The sequence below is a fragment of the Melospiza georgiana genome, chromosome 4 (assembly GCF_028018845.1).
Source record: "Melospiza georgiana isolate bMelGeo1 chromosome 4, bMelGeo1.pri, whole genome shotgun sequence".
NCBI classification, from domain to species: Eukaryota; Metazoa; Chordata; class Aves; order Passeriformes; family Passerellidae; genus Melospiza; species Melospiza georgiana.
This window is the reverse complement of record NC_080433.1, coordinates 74,890,953-74,909,040: the sequence shown is the minus strand read 5'-3', so window position 1 is coordinate 74,909,040 and position 18,088 is coordinate 74,890,953. Positions and strand designations below refer to the sequence as shown.

At 45.9% G+C, this 18,088-nt stretch overlaps 1 protein-coding gene across 18 annotated transcripts in view; it reads right to left on the bottom strand.

Annotated features, from left to right (window-relative positions):
* Positions 1-4,761: 4,761 nt before the first annotated feature.
* Positions 4,762-18,088, bottom strand: part of SOX5 (SRY-box transcription factor 5) — a 597,965-nt gene continuing 584,638 nt past the window's right edge. For all 18 annotated transcript variants that reach the window (XM_058022190.1, XM_058022194.1, XM_058022195.1 and 15 more), the window contains 2 exons: positions 14,394-14,610; positions 4,762-10,178 (listed from right to left, as the gene is read on the bottom strand). In XM_058022190.1, coding sequence (XP_057878173.1) covers positions 9,875-10,178; positions 14,394-14,610 — 521 coding nt within the window. In that variant the 3' untranslated portion in view covers positions 4,762-9,874. The remainder of the gene's footprint in view (positions 10,179-14,393; positions 14,611-18,088) is intronic.

Below are 18,088 nucleotides of genomic sequence, written 5' to 3'. Positions count from 1 at the left end.
CCTGTAAGTGAAACAAGGCAGAAGTCTGTTTCAATAAACTTCAAAGTGGCATTGAGGGGTTTTTTATGCATTGTATTTTGTGAAGGCATTTGCTTCCAAATTGTGTTAACAAAAATATGTTGTTTGACAGATATCATCTCGGCAGACAGGTTGCCTAATCTGTTTTATTGACAAATTGACTTATTATTTGATCAACTTGAATATAGTCTTCAAGATATACTTCCATTATAAAAAAGTACATGGAACAGAGAATAATGTGTTTAGTCCATCATCTGCTTTCAGCTGTCATTTAAACATTGGTGTGTCTGTGAGGAAAGAAAAAAGTTATCCAGTTGTTTTGATCGTGCTGTCAGAGCTGTCTGTATTGTCTGGGGGGAATGCCCATGTAATTTCTCCCTCCTTGATACGATAATATCTTGACCCTCCCCATTCAGCGAGAAGAAAGCAGGTTACCATGGCTCTACCCACCACCTACATGAAGTTTCACATTCTATCAGGAGAGAAACAAAGCGTCTCTGGGAGCCACAATCACTTATACTTCACTTCCTCTGTCTTCTCTTTCAATGGGACCGGGAAACAAAGTGAAGTTTAAAGGTTTCCCTCACTGCAGGCAGAAATGCTTTTTTTATAAAAAATTAAAATTCTGAGCTGTTGTGTTGCTGTCTTTTCATTAAGGGGGGCGGGGGTGGGCTGTTGGTTATGCTTATTTTTAAGCCAATAAGTTCCACTTGAAAAGTTTCAAAAGTATAGAGAACAAAAAAGAAGTAAGATCCACATGAATTCAGGTAACGAGGCACATGTGACAGCTTTAAGGCACTGAGTGAATGAGGAGATCAGGCAAGATTTAAACCTGGACCTACAGGAACAACCTGCTCCCTTTGGCTGCTTGCTCCTGAAACTTAACACCAGAAATGAATTCATATTGGGAGCAAGGCAGTCACTAAACAGAATTCCTCCATTTGGCCCGTTTCTGGGTGTCACTCCCAATTTGTCTGTTTGCAATTACACTCACAGTAGGTGGATCAGCTCCACCAGAGATAATTAACCAGACCCCGTTTTGTGATAAAAAAATCCCTCTGGATTCCAGATAATTACCAGTATTGAAAATCTTAGGCCTTTAAAAATCAAATGGAATAGACTTTTCATTGGGAAAGTAAATGCACGAACTGAATTAACAAACCCCTGAAGTTGTCAATACAAAGGAAAATTATTTTCTTCTTCTTGTTTAACTCAGTGGGTAAATATATCCTTAGAGAGAAGCTGAATAGGCTTTTGATGCACAAAAGCTGGGTTTTGATAAAATGAAGCCCCTAAAAGAGCCCCAAATCCAAACAGTTGTGTTAAAAATATGGGAGCTCTGGAAGTGACAAGGAAATCAGAAACCCTGAGCTGCCCCATCCCTGTCTGGTTTAGCAGAGCACAGATCTGACTAATGGAAACCTGGCCACAGAGAGAAAAACACAAACCCAAGCCACCCACAATTTGCTCATCTTCGGGGTTTTTTCCTCCCTATTTTTTTAAACTGCAGACACTTAATGCCATGCTTGTCTGAGAGCTTTTCCTGTAGCTAATAATACTTTGCACTGTAGTGCCTTTAATCCAAAGATCTCAGAGTGCTTTGCAGGCATTAATGAATTAAACCTCATAACACCCCTTTGAAGTAGGCATTATTAGAGCAGCCTTAGAGATGGGCTGAGCAATTTTCCTGAAGTTGTACAGCAAGTCCCTGACAGAGTCAGGAATAGCTGCTCAAGTCCTGCATCTCAGCTGCTGCTGCAACCACCCTGCCATCCTCCCAGATTAACTCCCTTGAATCATTTTCATTTTAAATAATTACTTTGATTTACTGACTGCGTTTAAGCCGTGTCTCTGTTAAATACAAGGGGAGGCATGGATTTGTCTGTGCTGGGGGAGGCACTCAATGCTGTGGGGAACTGTGCTGAGGATGTGGAGCTGAAGGGACACAAATCCCAGGTGGGGATGCTCTGGGGAGCACAGGAGGGGCTGGGCAGGGCTGGGCTTCAGCCCCACCCTCAGGCAGCCCCAGTGAGCCCTGCCCAGGGCTGGGACCCACCTGAGCACAGGGACTGCCTGGAATGACAGCAGCATCACCCGGGGCGCTCATTGCACCAAAAAGGGTCCTTATGGTACAGCTGTGCCCTCGTCACACATCTGGGGACACACCAGCCCTCCTCCTGACCTTGCTAAGACTGAACACCCAGTGGGGATTCAAACCAAGCCCAAACCATTCTCAAAAAGCCCTTGAAACTCGAATTGCCACGCAATGCTGGCAGAGTTGGTGCTGATTCCTGCTTGTAGTTAGGTTGTCAGTGATGTGGGTACCATTCCACTGTCCTTTAGGCCCAGCTCTGCTGGGAGTCTCCCTGCTTGAAGTGCTTTAGGTTTTTGTGGAGAGCTGCATTTGGCTTTAACCTCTTCCTAGAGGCTTGGCCTCCCCAAGGAAGGGGTGGAGGCCATGCCTGGTTTTGGCTTAACTAACATTCCATGTTGCCTCTGACGGCATCCTGAAAGGTAAATGGCTGTAAATGTGTAAATAACCAACCCCAAAATCCAGAAATTATTAGTCTCCCCAAGGAAGGGGTGGAGGGCATGCCTGATGTTAGTCTAACATTCCATGCTGCCTCTGACAGCCAGTTTAGGAGCGTCCTAAAAGGCAAACGGCTGTAAACCTGCACATAACCAACCCCAAAATCAAGGCATTATTAATCTCATGTCAGGCAGTTCTCTCTGAAAACCCCCTCACATCCTCCTCAGCCCTGTGGAACTGAGTTTGTGGGGTGTCCAGGGCTCTGAGCAGCATCTCACCCGAGCCCGGCCAGGGGTGCTGCAGGGCTGGCTTCTCCTTCCTGGCTGTGGCCAGCAACGATCCCTGACTGCAGCTGGGGCACAGCTGGGGCACAGCTGGGGCACAGCTGGGGCTCACAGGGCTGCCCACAGCACCCGAGCCCGGCCAGGGGTGCTGCAGGGCTGGCTTCTCCTTCCTGGCTGTGGCCAGCAGCAATCCCTGACTGCAGGGCCCCAGCGCCCCTGGAACACCACGGGAGCACCCCAGGGACTGAAAGGAGCCACTCCAGCCCTCTGGCTGCTCTCAGGCAGCAGATTCTGAGATCAATATGCTCAAGGCCTGTCTGTCCCTCTGCAGAACGTGCTGTCCCCTGGCTGGCCCGACAGACAGACAGACAGACAGACAGACAGACGCTGCCTGCTCCATGGCCCGTTGCCGTGCTGTGCAGTGCTGAATGTTGATCCCCAGAGCTCCTGCCCTGCTCCCAGCGCTGCAGAGCCCCGAGCTGGGCTCCTGGGGGGGGGCACACACGCTCCCACAGCCCCTGCTGCCGCTGGGGGGGCTCCTCACTCCCACACTCACGGAGCCTGCCTCGCTCCCTTCTGCAGAGCTAATTGGCACGCGTCTGTCTTTAAAATAGTCTAATGTCACAATTATCCTCATCTTCTTCCTTCCTGCTGCAGGCAATTGCTGCAGGGTTTCAGAAGTTTTTGAAAAAAAACCCAAGCGGAACTTGTCTGGGGAGAGAACTTGTACCCCTCCCAAGGCTGGGCCATACCACTTAAGGACACCAAAACTTTTATTTCACTTCAGCTGCACACTCAGGGTTTAACTAGCTGTCATTCCTGGTTTTGCAAAGCTCAGCCTTATCCACAAACATACTACAGTTTAGATGTATCCTTAGCTTAGATTGTCTCAGCTTCTCTCCTTGACGCTTTTCCACCACAGGTGTAGGGAACGTTTTTTCTTGTGCCTGGTACCAGCCCCACCAAAAAGGAAAACAGAAGAAAAAAAAAGAAAAAAAAAAAAGAAAAATGTTCTAAGTCACTCCATCTCACCTGCTGCTCCAGGTGGGCAGCATGGGCCATGGCAGCAGAGAAGGGCTCCCTACATCACAAGTTGCTGACAGTCCCAGAAAATGGGATTCTGAGGAGTTACAGCATCCTGACTTTACTGGCCTGAGCCCCATCACATTGTTCTCTCAATCCCATTCCCATGCCACTGCCAGGTGCCCTGCAGGTGCCCTTGGCTGTCTCAGGAGCTGCCAGAGCAGATCCCTGGTTTGCTGGTGGGAGTTCCAGGTGCCACCTCAGTGACAGGACGAGCACAGAGCCCAGCCTGGCACAGCACAGCAGTGGGGACAGGTTCATAGGCTCTCCTCCTGCTTCCCCAAATATTGCCTTTTCCCTCCAGGAAATCTGGAACCACAGAGTGGCATCTGTCAAGCCGTAGGCACTTGAGAGTAAGCACCCATCAGAATAACTTACTGTCAAAACCAGGTACAAATTCATTTCATCCCACTTGGTGCCATATGCTGCTGTCAAAACTCCATGAACTGTTTAGGCAGCATGTTGGGACATTGTGACTAACTCTGAGCAGAGCTATTTTTTCTGTGGCTCGGTGTCCCTGTCTGTCATTGGGTATTCCCTGGGCACAGCAGGCTCAGGGGAACCCAGCCTGGGCAGTTTCAAACCCCTGCCCATCGCCCTGCCCCTCGTCCTGCCCTCTGCCCTGGCCACTCTGCTCGGGACCAGCTCCTCTCTGCTCTGACACAGCGTTTGAAAGGTGGGGTCATTTCTGCCCTGTGCTTTGATGAAATTCTTCAATCCTGGAGCAGCCTGCTAAGCTGAGTCCAAATCTCATTTTCTGCCGCTGGAGCCCAGGTGTTTTGCTCTCCTGGCAGGAAGGCTGGCCAGCAAGCCCTTTGCTGCAAGAAGTGGGAAACAGACCACAGGATAGGTAAAGAACACATTTGCTGTTTTATTGGTGCCTTGCAGGGCAGTAATACTGAAAAAGGGGAATGCAAAAGAAACAAAAAACCCAAAAACCAAAACCAAAAACCCAGGATGGTGGCGATCCACATCGTATTTTTTTTAAAGAGTACATCAACTCCTGTTTTTTTTCATTTATTGTGGCATGAATGATAACATAAAACCAAAACATGAAAATATACAACTTATATTACACTATGTGTTATGAACAAAATATAAATCTATAACTCTATGTTATATTTACATAATTATTTCTTTTATTAAATTTCAAGTGAGATGGTAGGTTGCACATACTTTGTTTTAAGCTCCAGGCATTTGATTGTCTCTATTTCTTTTCTATTTTCATTTCACTTGTAAAATCCAAAACGTTAGAAGGAGTAAGAGCTTTAGAGCCAATGGAGCTATATAAATACTGTTTCAGCAAACCAGTGACAAAAAACACTGGGGAGTAGAGAAATCAGTCAGTAGAAAAAACGAACTTGACACGTTCTTCAATCTGGGAAACTGACAAGTTAGGATAAAGTCGAAAAAATGTAAATATAAACGGAGCTAAACAGACAGCCCGTGCCCTGTGGATTGAGGATACACCGGGGGAAGGCAGAGTTCTCTGCAGGGTGGAGGGGAGCTCTACAGCAGCGGTCACCCAGGGGTCCCTGTGCCCACGCTGCCCCACGCCGCCTCGGGCAGCGCACGGATCCCCTCACACCCACGGAGCGCCGCTGCTCCTGGGGCCACCAGCGCGGGGCAGAGCCTTCTTCGGGGACAGTAACAGCTCATCTCTTTGGATTAAAAGGAAAAGCTCTGAAAACGTGCTGTAAAAAGGTTAAAGACAATTTACTTCCTAAAAAATGATTTAATTAAAGGCAGTCTGCTGCAGTAACCAAATCTTTGAAATAATGTCTTCGAAGAAAGAATTTCTTCCATATGCATTCATAATAAGAGGATTTGGTTACAAAACTAATTAAATGCTATAATAATAGCTAGTGTTCTTTTCTGGGGGCCTGATTAATACAGCGGAACGGTTAGATAAAGATGTTAAATGCACTTAAAAATCCTATTTTACTAATATAAGGCATGAATAAATGGAAAAAAGGATATACTCTGTGTTATTTAATTGAGCTTAGAAGCAAGTGCCTCAGTTTTTGCCTTTCTTTTCCCCTTTTCCCCACTGCTGGAGATGCTGTTTCTCAAGCTCCCAGGGTGCACGGTGGCTTCCCCCATCCAGGAGGAGGTGCCTGATCCCCTCCTGCCTCTCCAGCTCCCAGGGAACAGAGCCCACCCTGGCATCAGGGCCTCCGTGACCTTCTAGGTTAATAAATCCTCATCTCTTCTAACCTGGTTTTTCTATGTGCTCCAGGGAACAGAGCCCAGGAAAAAAAAAAAAAAAAAAAAAAAAAGAAAGAAGACAAGATAATTTTTATAAATGCATACTTTGCTTTTTTGTTTTTTTAGCGTTTTTTCCCCAGAAAAGTCAAGAGGGACAGACAGTACCCTATTTTCAAATCTGATCTTCTGCTGCTGAAGGACATGTGGGTGCTCATCCTTGGACCTCAAAAAACATTAGCACGGGCACAAAAAGCATTTTGCTGGTTTGGAACCCCAGAGCCATTTCTGAAAAATTTATGTCTTCATCTTTTGGGCTCTTGATTTTTTTTTACTTTTTAACATTTCTGCATCATTTTCAGCATCCCAAAGGTGGAGGAGGGGGACAGTCTGCTACAGCCCCAGGGAAGGGCAGGCTGGGCATGGGAATGGGCATGGAATTGCCAGCCCTGGCTGGGGCAGGGGGACAGCTGGGCAGGGCTTTGTGTGACACCACTGTGCCAGGGACACCAGGCTGGGGACGCCAGGCTGGGCACAGCGGGCACTGCCCCACCGTGCCAGGGGCACCAGGCTGGGGACAGCGGGCACTGCCCATCCCCGGAACCCAGGGACACCAGGCTGGGCACACCAGGCTGGGCACAGCTGGCACTGCCCACCCCTGGTGCCCCCAGCAGCCTCTCCAGGGCATCCAGGGCTGCAGCTGGGTCCCACTGGAGCCCAGGGACCCCTTCCCACCGAGCCCTTGCTTGCTCCAAGCCCCGCTGGCACCTACCTGGAGCTAAAACAAAGTGGCCCACAGTGACACAGTTAAACCAGAGAGTCTCTCAGCTCAGCTGTGGTGGAAATCGAGCATCCAGCAAATGTGTGGGGAACCCACGAGAGTCAGGAGTCATTTGTTCACAAAGACAGGGAACGAATTTGAAAGTTTAAAAAAAAAAAATAAAAAGGAGCAAATATCTGTTTTCACATTGTACATAGTAATGATATAAAAACAATTGTCTATTTTTTTTTTTCTTCCTTCTTATCCAAACAGAGTGCTTCAAAAAAATTGGCTCTAGATGACTGGTGTAATTAAATAACTAAAATGAGTGATGAGAGAGCAGAAGTTAATTAAGATTGAAAACAACACTCCCATTAATCCACTCCATCATAATAAACATCAGAAGTTGACATGGCTGGGGCCAAAATTAAAATAAAAGAAAGAGAAATGGTGTGAGCAGAAGAAGAAGCGATTTGTTTTCATATGTATATATATATATATTTATATATATATAAAAAGGTAAGGTGGGGAGGGGTATCCATTTTAAATAGCCTAACAGCTTCATTTGCTGCACTGCCAAATTAGAACAGAACAAAATAAAGTTAAAAAAGGGGGGGGGGGGTGTAAATAAATTATACATAATTTACTAATCTGGGAACAGCTGACCATTATTATTATTATTATAATTACCATTCAACACTAGCAAGAAGAGGCAGTTCAACTGAAAAAAAAAAAACCCCAACACAGTCATAAAATACAAACAGAAAAGAACCCTCTCTGACACGGAGGATATGATCAGCTACTCCAAGCATAATTTCAGAGCAAATCTTCTGAGAGACAGAAAACAGAAAAGATTTTTTCTAAGCAGAGGTGGAAATCAAAACGGGGAAAACAGAGAAAAAGAAAAGAGATGTAGCAGGGTGCAACTGTCACATGCCCAAACATGGGAGTATTGTCCTAAGTGCTCAATGGCATTTGCTTTTTGCTTTGCACAGGTCTGCAGAGGTCAGGTTACGCTTCAAGTGGGATTGCAGAGGCAAAGAAAGGCATCCCCCCTCCCACCTGTCCTGTTCATGGTCCTGCACTGGCACCAAGGGCTGGATTTGCCTGATTGAGGGACTGACTGCAAAACCAGGGCTGCCAAGCAGTGCTGACAGGGTTCTGTGGGTGCCTGGGCTGGGGTCTCAGTGCACTGAGCGGCGTGGGGCTGACTGTACAGGTTAGAGGGGATAACAACAGCGCTGCAGCTCCCTCGGGGACAGGGATTTACTGGGAGGCAGCACGGGGCTGCCATCCTCAGCTGAAAAACAATTCCGAGGAAGGGTTTGCCCCAGCACGATGCCAAGGCCTTGCAGAGCAGCTCCCAGGCCCCTTCCTCGCGCTGTGGCTGCCCAGGGAGGGCAGAGCTGCCAAGCCATGGCAGTGCTCCACAACAAGAATGGGAATAGTTCAGCACAGAGAATGACATTTCAGCTGTGAGAGGCAGCAGTGAGGGAAACTCAGCACTGCACCGAGTTCCTGTAACCCCACCTGCAATTTGGAAATCTCCTCACAGCCATCAGCCTTCCTTCCCACACAAACATCCCAATGGTAAAAGAGGAATTTCTGCCAGTGCACAGGAGAAAAAGAAGTCAGTGAAAAAAAAAATTGCCTTTTGAATCAGAAATCAGCACTCAGCCACCCTGAAGGGACAAGTTCATCAGAACTGGGCCCAAGTGGTGGTAGCTTAATTATGCTCAGCACTTGGTAACATTTCCAGTGTCCCGTGCAGAACAAACCCCATTTCGGACAAGCCTTTTATGCTGTTTATGCTGCCACTTGAAGTGCAAACTAAAAGTAAAGGTTTCTTACAGACCAAGTCCCTTGGAGGGTGCAGGACTTAATTCTGGAACATGCTTTTTGCTCATGATAGTCCAAGATTATTCTTATTAGTACCATAAACACGCACACATGAAAATCCAAGACCATAAAATATTTTTTCTCTAAATTTCTTATGTCTCTCTCTTTTTTTTTTTTTCACCTGAGAACAGCACCTACAGTTTCCTTTAAAAAGCAAAAGCAAAAGCAAAAGCAAAAATATATGTCTAATCTCACCAGCTGCTGGTATATCAGGTTCTTCAAGGGATTGTCTAAGATATAACACTGTCCTAACTTCAGACAGAGCAAGAAGCAAATGAAAAGCCAAAGAAAAACAGAACGAGAAGAGACCAACCTATAAAAAGCAAATTGGACTAGTTCAGCGCTTTAGTACAAATTTGGCACTTGCTCAAAGACTCAGTATGGTGTGCAACTGATGAAGAGAAGTCCTCTCTTGAAAGGAAATGCTTGTTGGGGTTAACAGAAAGACTCCCCACTTCCTTCCTTGCCAGCCACGCGCACAGGCACGCACACACACACACTTCTGACCCAGATTTGACAGGGAGGAGGAGGAGGAGGAAGAGGAAGAGGAAGAAGAGGAGGAGGAGACAGAGGGGGTTAAAAGGAATTTTATCTTTTTTTTTTCCTGTCAGGTGCATTACCAAAAAAAAAAAAAATTATTTCTCTTTAAACTGTAGCACAAAACAACAAAACACATTCACAAGCCACTTGTTGGCACTGTGTACCTGAGTGAGAATTTCTAGAACATTGTAGAACAAACAGCCATAAAGTTTATTTGAAAAAAAAAATAATAATAATAAAAGGTCAACGGGTAAGACTTCAGTGCTTGGGTATAGCAGCTGAATTACTGGCATTATTTTACCCATAGCTTATATCATTCTGTTGTTGTCGTCGTCGTCTTCGTTTCCTTTCTTCTGAGCCTTTTTTCCTCTGATGCAGGCTGATGTCTATTAGTCAGCTGATGTCCCAACTAGTTAAGACTAACAGTTAAAGTAACAGTCAGTGTATGAGAAAGTTAATGTGCTTGGCCACTGGCAAGGATAAACCAGACGGGGCTTTATTGATTGATCCGTTTCCTTTCCTCCTTGGAGTCCCGCGGGCGAGCGGCGGCCCCGATCAGTTGGCCTGGCCCGCCATGTGGTTTTCACTGTCACTGCCATAGTCTGCATCGGGGTCCTCCTCCTCCTCGTCGTAGTCGTCGTAGACGTCGCCGTTGGCCTCGTCGGGCTGCAGCTCCTCCTTGACGAGCGGCTCGTCGCCCTTGGGCCCGTAGGTGCCGGGCAGCGCGGGCAGGCCGGGCTCGGGGCTGCTGGACACGCTCGAGTGCTCCGAGGGCAGGTGCGGCGAGGGCATGCCCGCCATGGCGATGGCTCCCGGGTACACCACGCCCGCCGTGGCCAGCGGCAGCTGCGCCTGTTGCCTGCCGGGACAGAGAGCGTTGTTACGGCATGGCAAATGAACTACGCGGATACGCGACCTCCTACGGTAAAACAGGGGGAACTTGAATTTCTGACTCCAGTATTCATGGATTTCCAAAAGTGACAGTACATTAAAAAATGACACCTCTCCAATGACACAACAACGGCAGCTGCGCCTGTTGCCTGCCGGGACAGAGAGCGTTGTTACGGCATGGCAAATGGAACTACGCGGATACGCGACTTCCTACGGTAAAACAGAGGGAACTTGAATTTCTGACTCCAATATTCATGGATTTCCAAAAGCGACAGCAAAACCTCTCCAATGACACTAAACTAACCAACAATCCAACAAATTTCTCCTCCTCCATAAAAAACCACAAAACAATAAATTGTTACATTAAGTACACAACAGCGGCAGCTGTGCCTGTTGCCTGCTGGGAGGAGAGTGTTGTAGAGGATACAAAATAAAACAACCCAGACACGCGACTTTCTACGGTAAAACGGAGGGAAGTTTAATTTCTGACTCCAATATTTATGGATTTCCAAAAGTGACAGTAAATTGAAAAATGACAGTGCCATCTCTCCAATGATACTAAACTAACCAACAATCCCGCAAATTTCTCCTCCTCCATAACAAAACTCAAAACAATAAATTACTTAATGTAAGTACATAAAAAAATTCGTTACAAAAATATAAACATCAAAAAACTTAACAAAAACCTTAAAAAACCAAAACAACAGGAGGGAATGCAGGGGGTTGGAAAGCTGCATGGAACAGGAGGAGGGCGAGCTCAAGAGTAGGTACTCTTGGGCTTGCACAGGAATTCTTGCACAAGCATTCAAAACTCACCGAGCCATGCTCCACAAATAAATCCAAATTAATTCCACTGATAAGAAAACCCCACCTCTGAAAGCATCTCCAGCTGTACCTGAGCTACACAGCTTCAGCTTGCCTGCTTGTGAGGGAAACTTCCTTTCTGCATCAGCTTGGTGCCACCCAAAAATAAATATTGGACCAACTGTGGTCCAACTTAAAACCCATGTACTTTGAAAAGCTTCCTTTTAAAAAATCCGGCCAGCTATCAGGAGTGGACATTAGAGTCACAGTAACTAGACATCAACTGCCAAGAGGAGAGAGGCAGCAAGGCCTAGGTAGTCTGCACAGGATTGGGAAGGTGCTGCAGGAAAATGCCTCTGGGTGAGGAGAAAGCAGAGACAATGCTTCCTCCACATTCCTTCAGGGACCTGCTCATTACCAGGGAGAGGAACAGTGGGCTTTCCAGAGCCAGGATGAGTTTACAGGATGGGTCACTAAAGGCCTTCCACTGGAAGGTGAGAGTTTCCACTGCGAGCAGCCCTTGTGAAAAGCAGATTCTCTGAAGGAAGGTGGGTAAAACTGGGGAAAGGCAGGCTTAAAACGGAAGCGGGCATTACTGAAAAATAAATAAAAAGCAAGGAAACAACACGACCATTTGAGAAAATTTCCTACAGGATGCCTTTACACAGCGTCTAAGCCTCGGAAACCTGTCTGCAGTAATGAAAGAAGAATTATTCCAGGGCACAGAAATTCCCTCAGCATCAAGAACACTGGCTGTGTTGTACCAGTGTTTGTTTCCCTGAGAAGCCTCAGAGCCCCGACAAGCCCAGGAGTTTAAAATTCATGCTGCTTTTGTTGCCTTCCTGCATGAAGTAATTCCATTGCAGTAATTCTGTTCAGTACATGCTGCACATTGTAATGTCATCAGTGGTGTGTCCATCTGCACTGAAAAGCCTTGCCACAGGAGACAGGGCAGAGTCTCTTGAGATGAACATTGTTAATTAAGAATGAAACCCTTCCCTGTTCCCCTGCCTGCCTGTGCCCTGGCTGCACAGTAAGCCTCACACAGCACAGTGATCCTGAAAGGCTCTCCTCTGCCAAGCAGCTTTACACTTGTTTGGAATTGCTTGCTGCATTTTCAGATGCTTCCTGCCTGCCATCCAAGCAAGGCCTCCCTCCACAGAGCCCCTGTTTCCACATTTCTGAAACAATCCAAGCTGTCTCAGCTGAAGATACAGCTCTTAAAGTAGGGAGCAGATCTAATTTGCATTTTATTCTTAATTCAGGAGGAAGGCTTTTGTTTTCTGGAGTCAGCATCCCTGCAACAAGATTCAGCACACTTAAATTGCTTTTAATATTTAACAATAGGAACACTTTGCACTTAAATGGTGCTTTTCAGAGTGCTTTTCAAATATTAAATAATTTAAGAAAAGTGTTTTCCCACCTCTATGGGATGCCCAGCCCAGAGGATCTTGCAGCAGTCCTCAGACATTAATGTATTAGGGCTCTCAGCAGGCCCTGCCTGACACACTACCACTGCAGATGAGGACACTGAAATAGGGAATATAAAAAATTCCCAATTCTTCCCACTGGGATGCCTCCAGCAGGGCCACAGCTCCTGCTAAACCAAGCACTTTCTGCGGTGCTCAGGCAGGAGCTGGGCTGGTGTTGGGGAGTTTAGCCCTAAATGACCTGTACTGGTGGGTGCACCCAAAGCCACCTAAATAACCCATCTAAAGCAGGAATGCAGGGCTGTGACTGGTGCCTGCAGCCACGGGCCACTCTGCCAGTTGCTTCCAGAAAGACTTCACCCTGGGTTCTGCCCCAGTGCAAATTACCTCCAAAATGGCTTGATTTCAATGTCAGCCCTGTTTGGAAAGCTGAATTTCTGTAGGCAGAATGTTACAAGGTTAATTTTTCCCCATGATGAGGCATGCATGTTAACCAGATAAGCAGTGTTTGGGGGGGGCTCTGTTGCCACCTATTCTTTTTCCATAAGGCCTCCTCCTCTTTTTTAATCTCTTGATGCCAAATGTTGGCTGACTTCCCTGTGTTTGTTTCAGTGCTTACCACTGGGATCACTGGACCTGCCAGCACCACAGGGTTAAGCAGCTCAAATTTCTCTGCTGAGCAGCTTATTCTAACAATGCACACTGTAGCTGTTTAAAACACAGGCTGCTGACACTTAACAGTCACTGGATAGATGCTCTCTCCTTTATTGCTACTTCCAGCCATTAACTGAAGAGATGTGCAACCCAGCTAATACCGAAAGGATTCCAAACTCAGATGAAACACAACACAAATTCCATTATTTCAGGGGGTTGCTCTTGTTGCTGGTTTTGCTGGGGTTTTTTTTTTGATCCCTGAGTAGCTTTTAATTTTCACACGTGAATACAGAAATATCGTGGAATATTTGATTACTTCGGATTCTTTTTGATCTGCTGTAACCAACACCAAGGAATATCTGCAGAAGGAAAATATATGCTATTCTTCTAGGCATATTTTATTCTAATCATATCAAACTGATCTATTAGCTGTTTATCAGAACTGGCCTTAAAATTTCTGCTCAACAGAAAGCATTTAACTTGCTGGACTGTAAGACACTCCCAGGAAGGACAAATGAACAATGCAGACATGATGGGAATACAGCTTGGCATCAATCAAGTGAGCCATGTCCATATTCCAGCTCAAGTTCAGTGTGCTCAGCAGTCCTTTTGCAGACCACTTGCCACAGATCCTACTGAATACAAACTTCTTTTTTTGGCTTCTGGATCCTCAGGCACTACCACAGATTCCTCCAGATATTCTCTCTGAGGCCTCCTAATAGTTGTAAGGCTTTCTAGACGACTTATTACTAGAAGACTTATTTCTTCAACCTGGCCCTCAGCGACCTGGGCTCCATCTGCACCCCTGTCCCCAAAGCCATGCACAATTCCCTCTGGGACACCAGGACCATCTCCTACACAGGATGTGCTGCACAGCTCCTACTCTTTCTGTTCTTCATCTCAGCAGAGTTTTATCTCCTGACCATCATGTGCTACGACCGCTGTGTGTCCATCTGCAAACCCCTGCACTACGGGACCCTCCTGGGCAGCAGAGCTTGTGCCCACATGGCACATTTCTTTAGAAATAAGTTTCATTGGAAAATCTTAAAGGCTTTTTTCTCACGATCAGAGTGGAAATGAGACAGGTGGCTGAGGTGTTGAGTGTAAAGCAGAGACAGCAATAGGGTTCCTAAAGCTGCCCAACCTCCTCTTGGAACACTTTGCTGCGCAGCACAGCTCTCATTTCCTGTTAGCAACACCCAACGCTCTCTCCAATAAACTATGATAAAGAATGAAGATTTCCCCCTGATCTTGGTTAGTTTTTGGAAGGAATGGGTGTGAGGGAGGTGCCCTACCCGACGTTGAAGTACTGCCTCATCTCCTGGCGCCGGTTGCGCATGATGGCCTTGTACTCGCCGATGCGCAGCTTCTTGCCGTCCACCAGGCACGTGCGCTTGGGCCGCGGCTTGTACTTGTAGTCTGGGTACTTCTCCAGGTGCTGCTTGCTCAGCCGGGCCTGCTCCTCGTAGTATGGCTGCTTCTCTAGGTTTGTCATAGCTTTCCAGCGAGATCCTGCCACCAAAACACAGGAAAATGAGAAAAAACAGAGATGAGATGCCACTCATCCCCAAATGCTGCCAGGCAGGGAAACAAGTAGGTCACCCAGAAGAATATACCCAAGGCCATTTGGCTTTGGGCTGGGAATCTGTCAGAGCTTCTAGACAGGGTTCTGCTCTTGTTTGTATTTGACTCATAAACCTCCAGGGGATGGCCAAGATGCAGAGAGAGGCGGCACTGGAAATTTTGACCCTGTATTTTACTGCAATTTGTCTACTTTACAAAGCCTTTCAGATGGACAGTAAAAGCGTGATCCTGACAATGGCACCACTGACACTTTGTTCCAGGAAAGAAGGCAGTGTATTTTGGAGGGATGGACACACAGAGTCTGCTCTGCTGTGGCCCCGCATTTCCCCTGGCCATGTGCCTGCTCACAGCTCCTGCTCATGGAAGGCTCCACTCCATGGGCTGCTGTCTGTGATCCACAGCTGGATCAAGGCATCAGATCTGCACAAGTCCACAGCCTAATCCTTCTGACAAACACTGCGTCTTTCTGGCTCCCAAGCTGGTGGTCAGGAGAGGAACTGGCTGGAAATGCTCTGCAGTCAGGTACAGGAGCCTGCAAAGACCCTAAAGCAATGCCTCTAAAAGCTATAAACTATCCCAGATGTGTCAGTGCGGTTTTAACTGCAAGACCAAGTCCTGGGAAACACTGCCAGCCCCAACTGAAAGAATTTACTGAAGGGAAGGGAAAAGCACTGGGCACTGGCATATCTCTCCCAGGAGCTGCACTATGGCTTCATTGCTGTTTTCTGACCACGCTAACCTGGATATTTTAGATAGGGATATAGTAAAGACTTAAAAGTTGTTTTCAACTGCCTGCTGAAAGTTATAAACTAATATTTCTTAAAGGATATAATATGGGAGCAGAAAGTAAAAGTTCTGGAATCAGTTGCCCCATTTTATTTTTCCATTAAATATAGAAGTGCTTCAGGGTAAGATACATTTCAAATAACAGGAATAGTTCAAACTGTGAAACCTGTGGCCTAGAAAGAAAACTTCATTGGAAAATAGTCAAGTTTCCCACTGGAAAAATGTTTGAATAGTTTCTCAATTTAATGGGTTCATAATGCCATATGTCATACTTGACTTCCTCTTGTTCCTCATTTTTTACGGTCAGCTCATGCTACCCCTCAGGCTGGTCTTATCCCACTGTACCCCCAAAACTCGCAGTAGAGGGAGCACAGTTATCCTTTCCCCAGGAAAGAAAACGCTTTCATTCCCTCTAGAAAGGCCTGCTCTGATTACTGACACCATTTCCCCATTGGATCTTTATTCCCTGCTGCAGTCTGGGCTTCCAGAGAGAAGAGCTGGTACCTGCAACCCTCATATCCAGAGATAAGCAGTGTATGAACAACGATGTCTTTGTCCTGAGAAGGGGCAAAGATGTAGTGGGAAGAGTATTTAGGGAAAAAACCCCAAATTCAAAGGCTCTGCAGCACCAAGCACAGCTCCTGCCCCTCAGCTGAGCCAGGGCAGCCAGAGCTGTGCCCACACAGCTGTGTGTGACTGGCAGCACATCTGGAGAGGGCAAATCCTTGAGCCCAGGGCACAAGAGAGATGCCCTCACCCCCGCCCAGACACTTGTGCTCCAGACACACACGTGCAAGGTTCAGAGCTCTGCTCACTGCTGCTTTTAAGCCACGTTTCTCCGACAAGAATTTTCAGCTGTTTGCAATATTCTCTAACTTTCAGTGCATTAGACTGACATTTTTCAATCTGAGTACCTGAATCAAGCTGATTTTATGTTTAAAAACATTCTCACATAGACAAACCCTTGTATAATGTATAGGTATGTGTACACATTCATGTAAACACATGTGTACATTCCAAGAGAATTTCTGAAGCTAGTAATTAATTTTTTTCCTAAAATCTTTACATAGATTTCTCAGTGAAAATAATTAAAATATTTACTAAAATATCTAAACAATGCATTATTAAATTGACAGGGTCCAGCAGTCCCATTTCAGCACTTTTTTTAACAATTTACTAAAAAAACCATTATCCACAAGTTTAAGTTGCAGTGAACAGATGGATGACAAACGTATGCACAGATGAATTTAGTGACAAATCCGTGTATCTCATTTTTATGCTCAAAACATAATACCACAGTGTCAAACATAATCCCTAGAGAATTCTAGTGCTGGGAAGGGCACCTCCTCTCATTTTACTATAAAAATGACCCTGGATTGGTAGAACTCTATCTAAGTTACTCTGAGTGACAACAAGCTCTGTGACCTCAACTGTGTAGCGGTGCTGCTGGAAAAATGGGAAGGAGAAATTGTGGCTTTCTAATAAGGAAACCCTAATATCTGTCTGAACTGTGAGATTTAATTGGTCACCCTGTGCCAGTTAACAGACAGCTCCCTGCTGGCTTCAAAAGCCTGGCCTTTTGCAGCTGAGGGAAGAACTTTGTAATGTTTCTGTCAAGAAGGAAGATGCCAGGACATCCCTCTCTATTGCACACGTAGAATGAGAAAAAAAAATCAAATGTGATGCTGTAAAGAAATAGAAACATCATCTTTCACTGTCTCAGACCTTGCTTTTCCCCATATCTGGCAGCAAAACAGAAGAGTTTGGAGTCAGCTATACTGTCTGTCACCTCAACAGGATCTGTAATGAATTTGCACATTTTACTCCAACTACTGTATATCTAATCAGAAAAAGATGTCTCCATATCTCCCTGATCTAGCGCCAAATAGTAAAAGGTGATTCCTTATGTTAACAATTTCAGCAGAATGGCTTATTAAAACCAGATTTTAGGGTATTATAAAATGCTTAGAAGCCCTTTAAAATGTCAACCAGGATCCCCAGAGACTGCGTAAAATGTCAGCCCAGCTCAAGCGCCTGTTTTAAGCAGAATGAATTAGCAGCGTGCTGTCGGAGGTTGTTATCCAAAACAATCAGTTAAGAGGGAAAACATCAAGCTCCCTTTGTACTTTCTATATGAAAAGGGCCATTCAGAATGATCTTGTAGATTTCTGAGGCTGATTACTTAAAAACAGGTTTAACCAGGTCTACTCTCAATTTAGAACCAGACCAAAACTATTACTGCCCTGTCCTCCGGCTAATCACATCATACACCTCTGACCAGTATAATCACTTTTAACCAGTATAAGGTTCTATTGCCATCAACACAGCCAATTTAGCCTTCTAATCCTGTTCCCATAACTAATCTAATCATCTTGTACCACCCTTTAAATCATGGGTTAATATCATCACATCTGCCATCCGTGGCAATACATTTTGCTTCTTCAACCAATTTATCTCGTTCCCACTTGCCCCCTGCTAACTTTTCATAATACCACTCTAATTAAGGGAAGCCTCAAACCTCTGGCCAGTCTAAACCTGGCATATTTACCAGCCCTGCAGCTGGTTAATGCTGCCATTAGAACTGCACTGCATCTCTTGAGCAGCCTGCAAAACCAGTGAT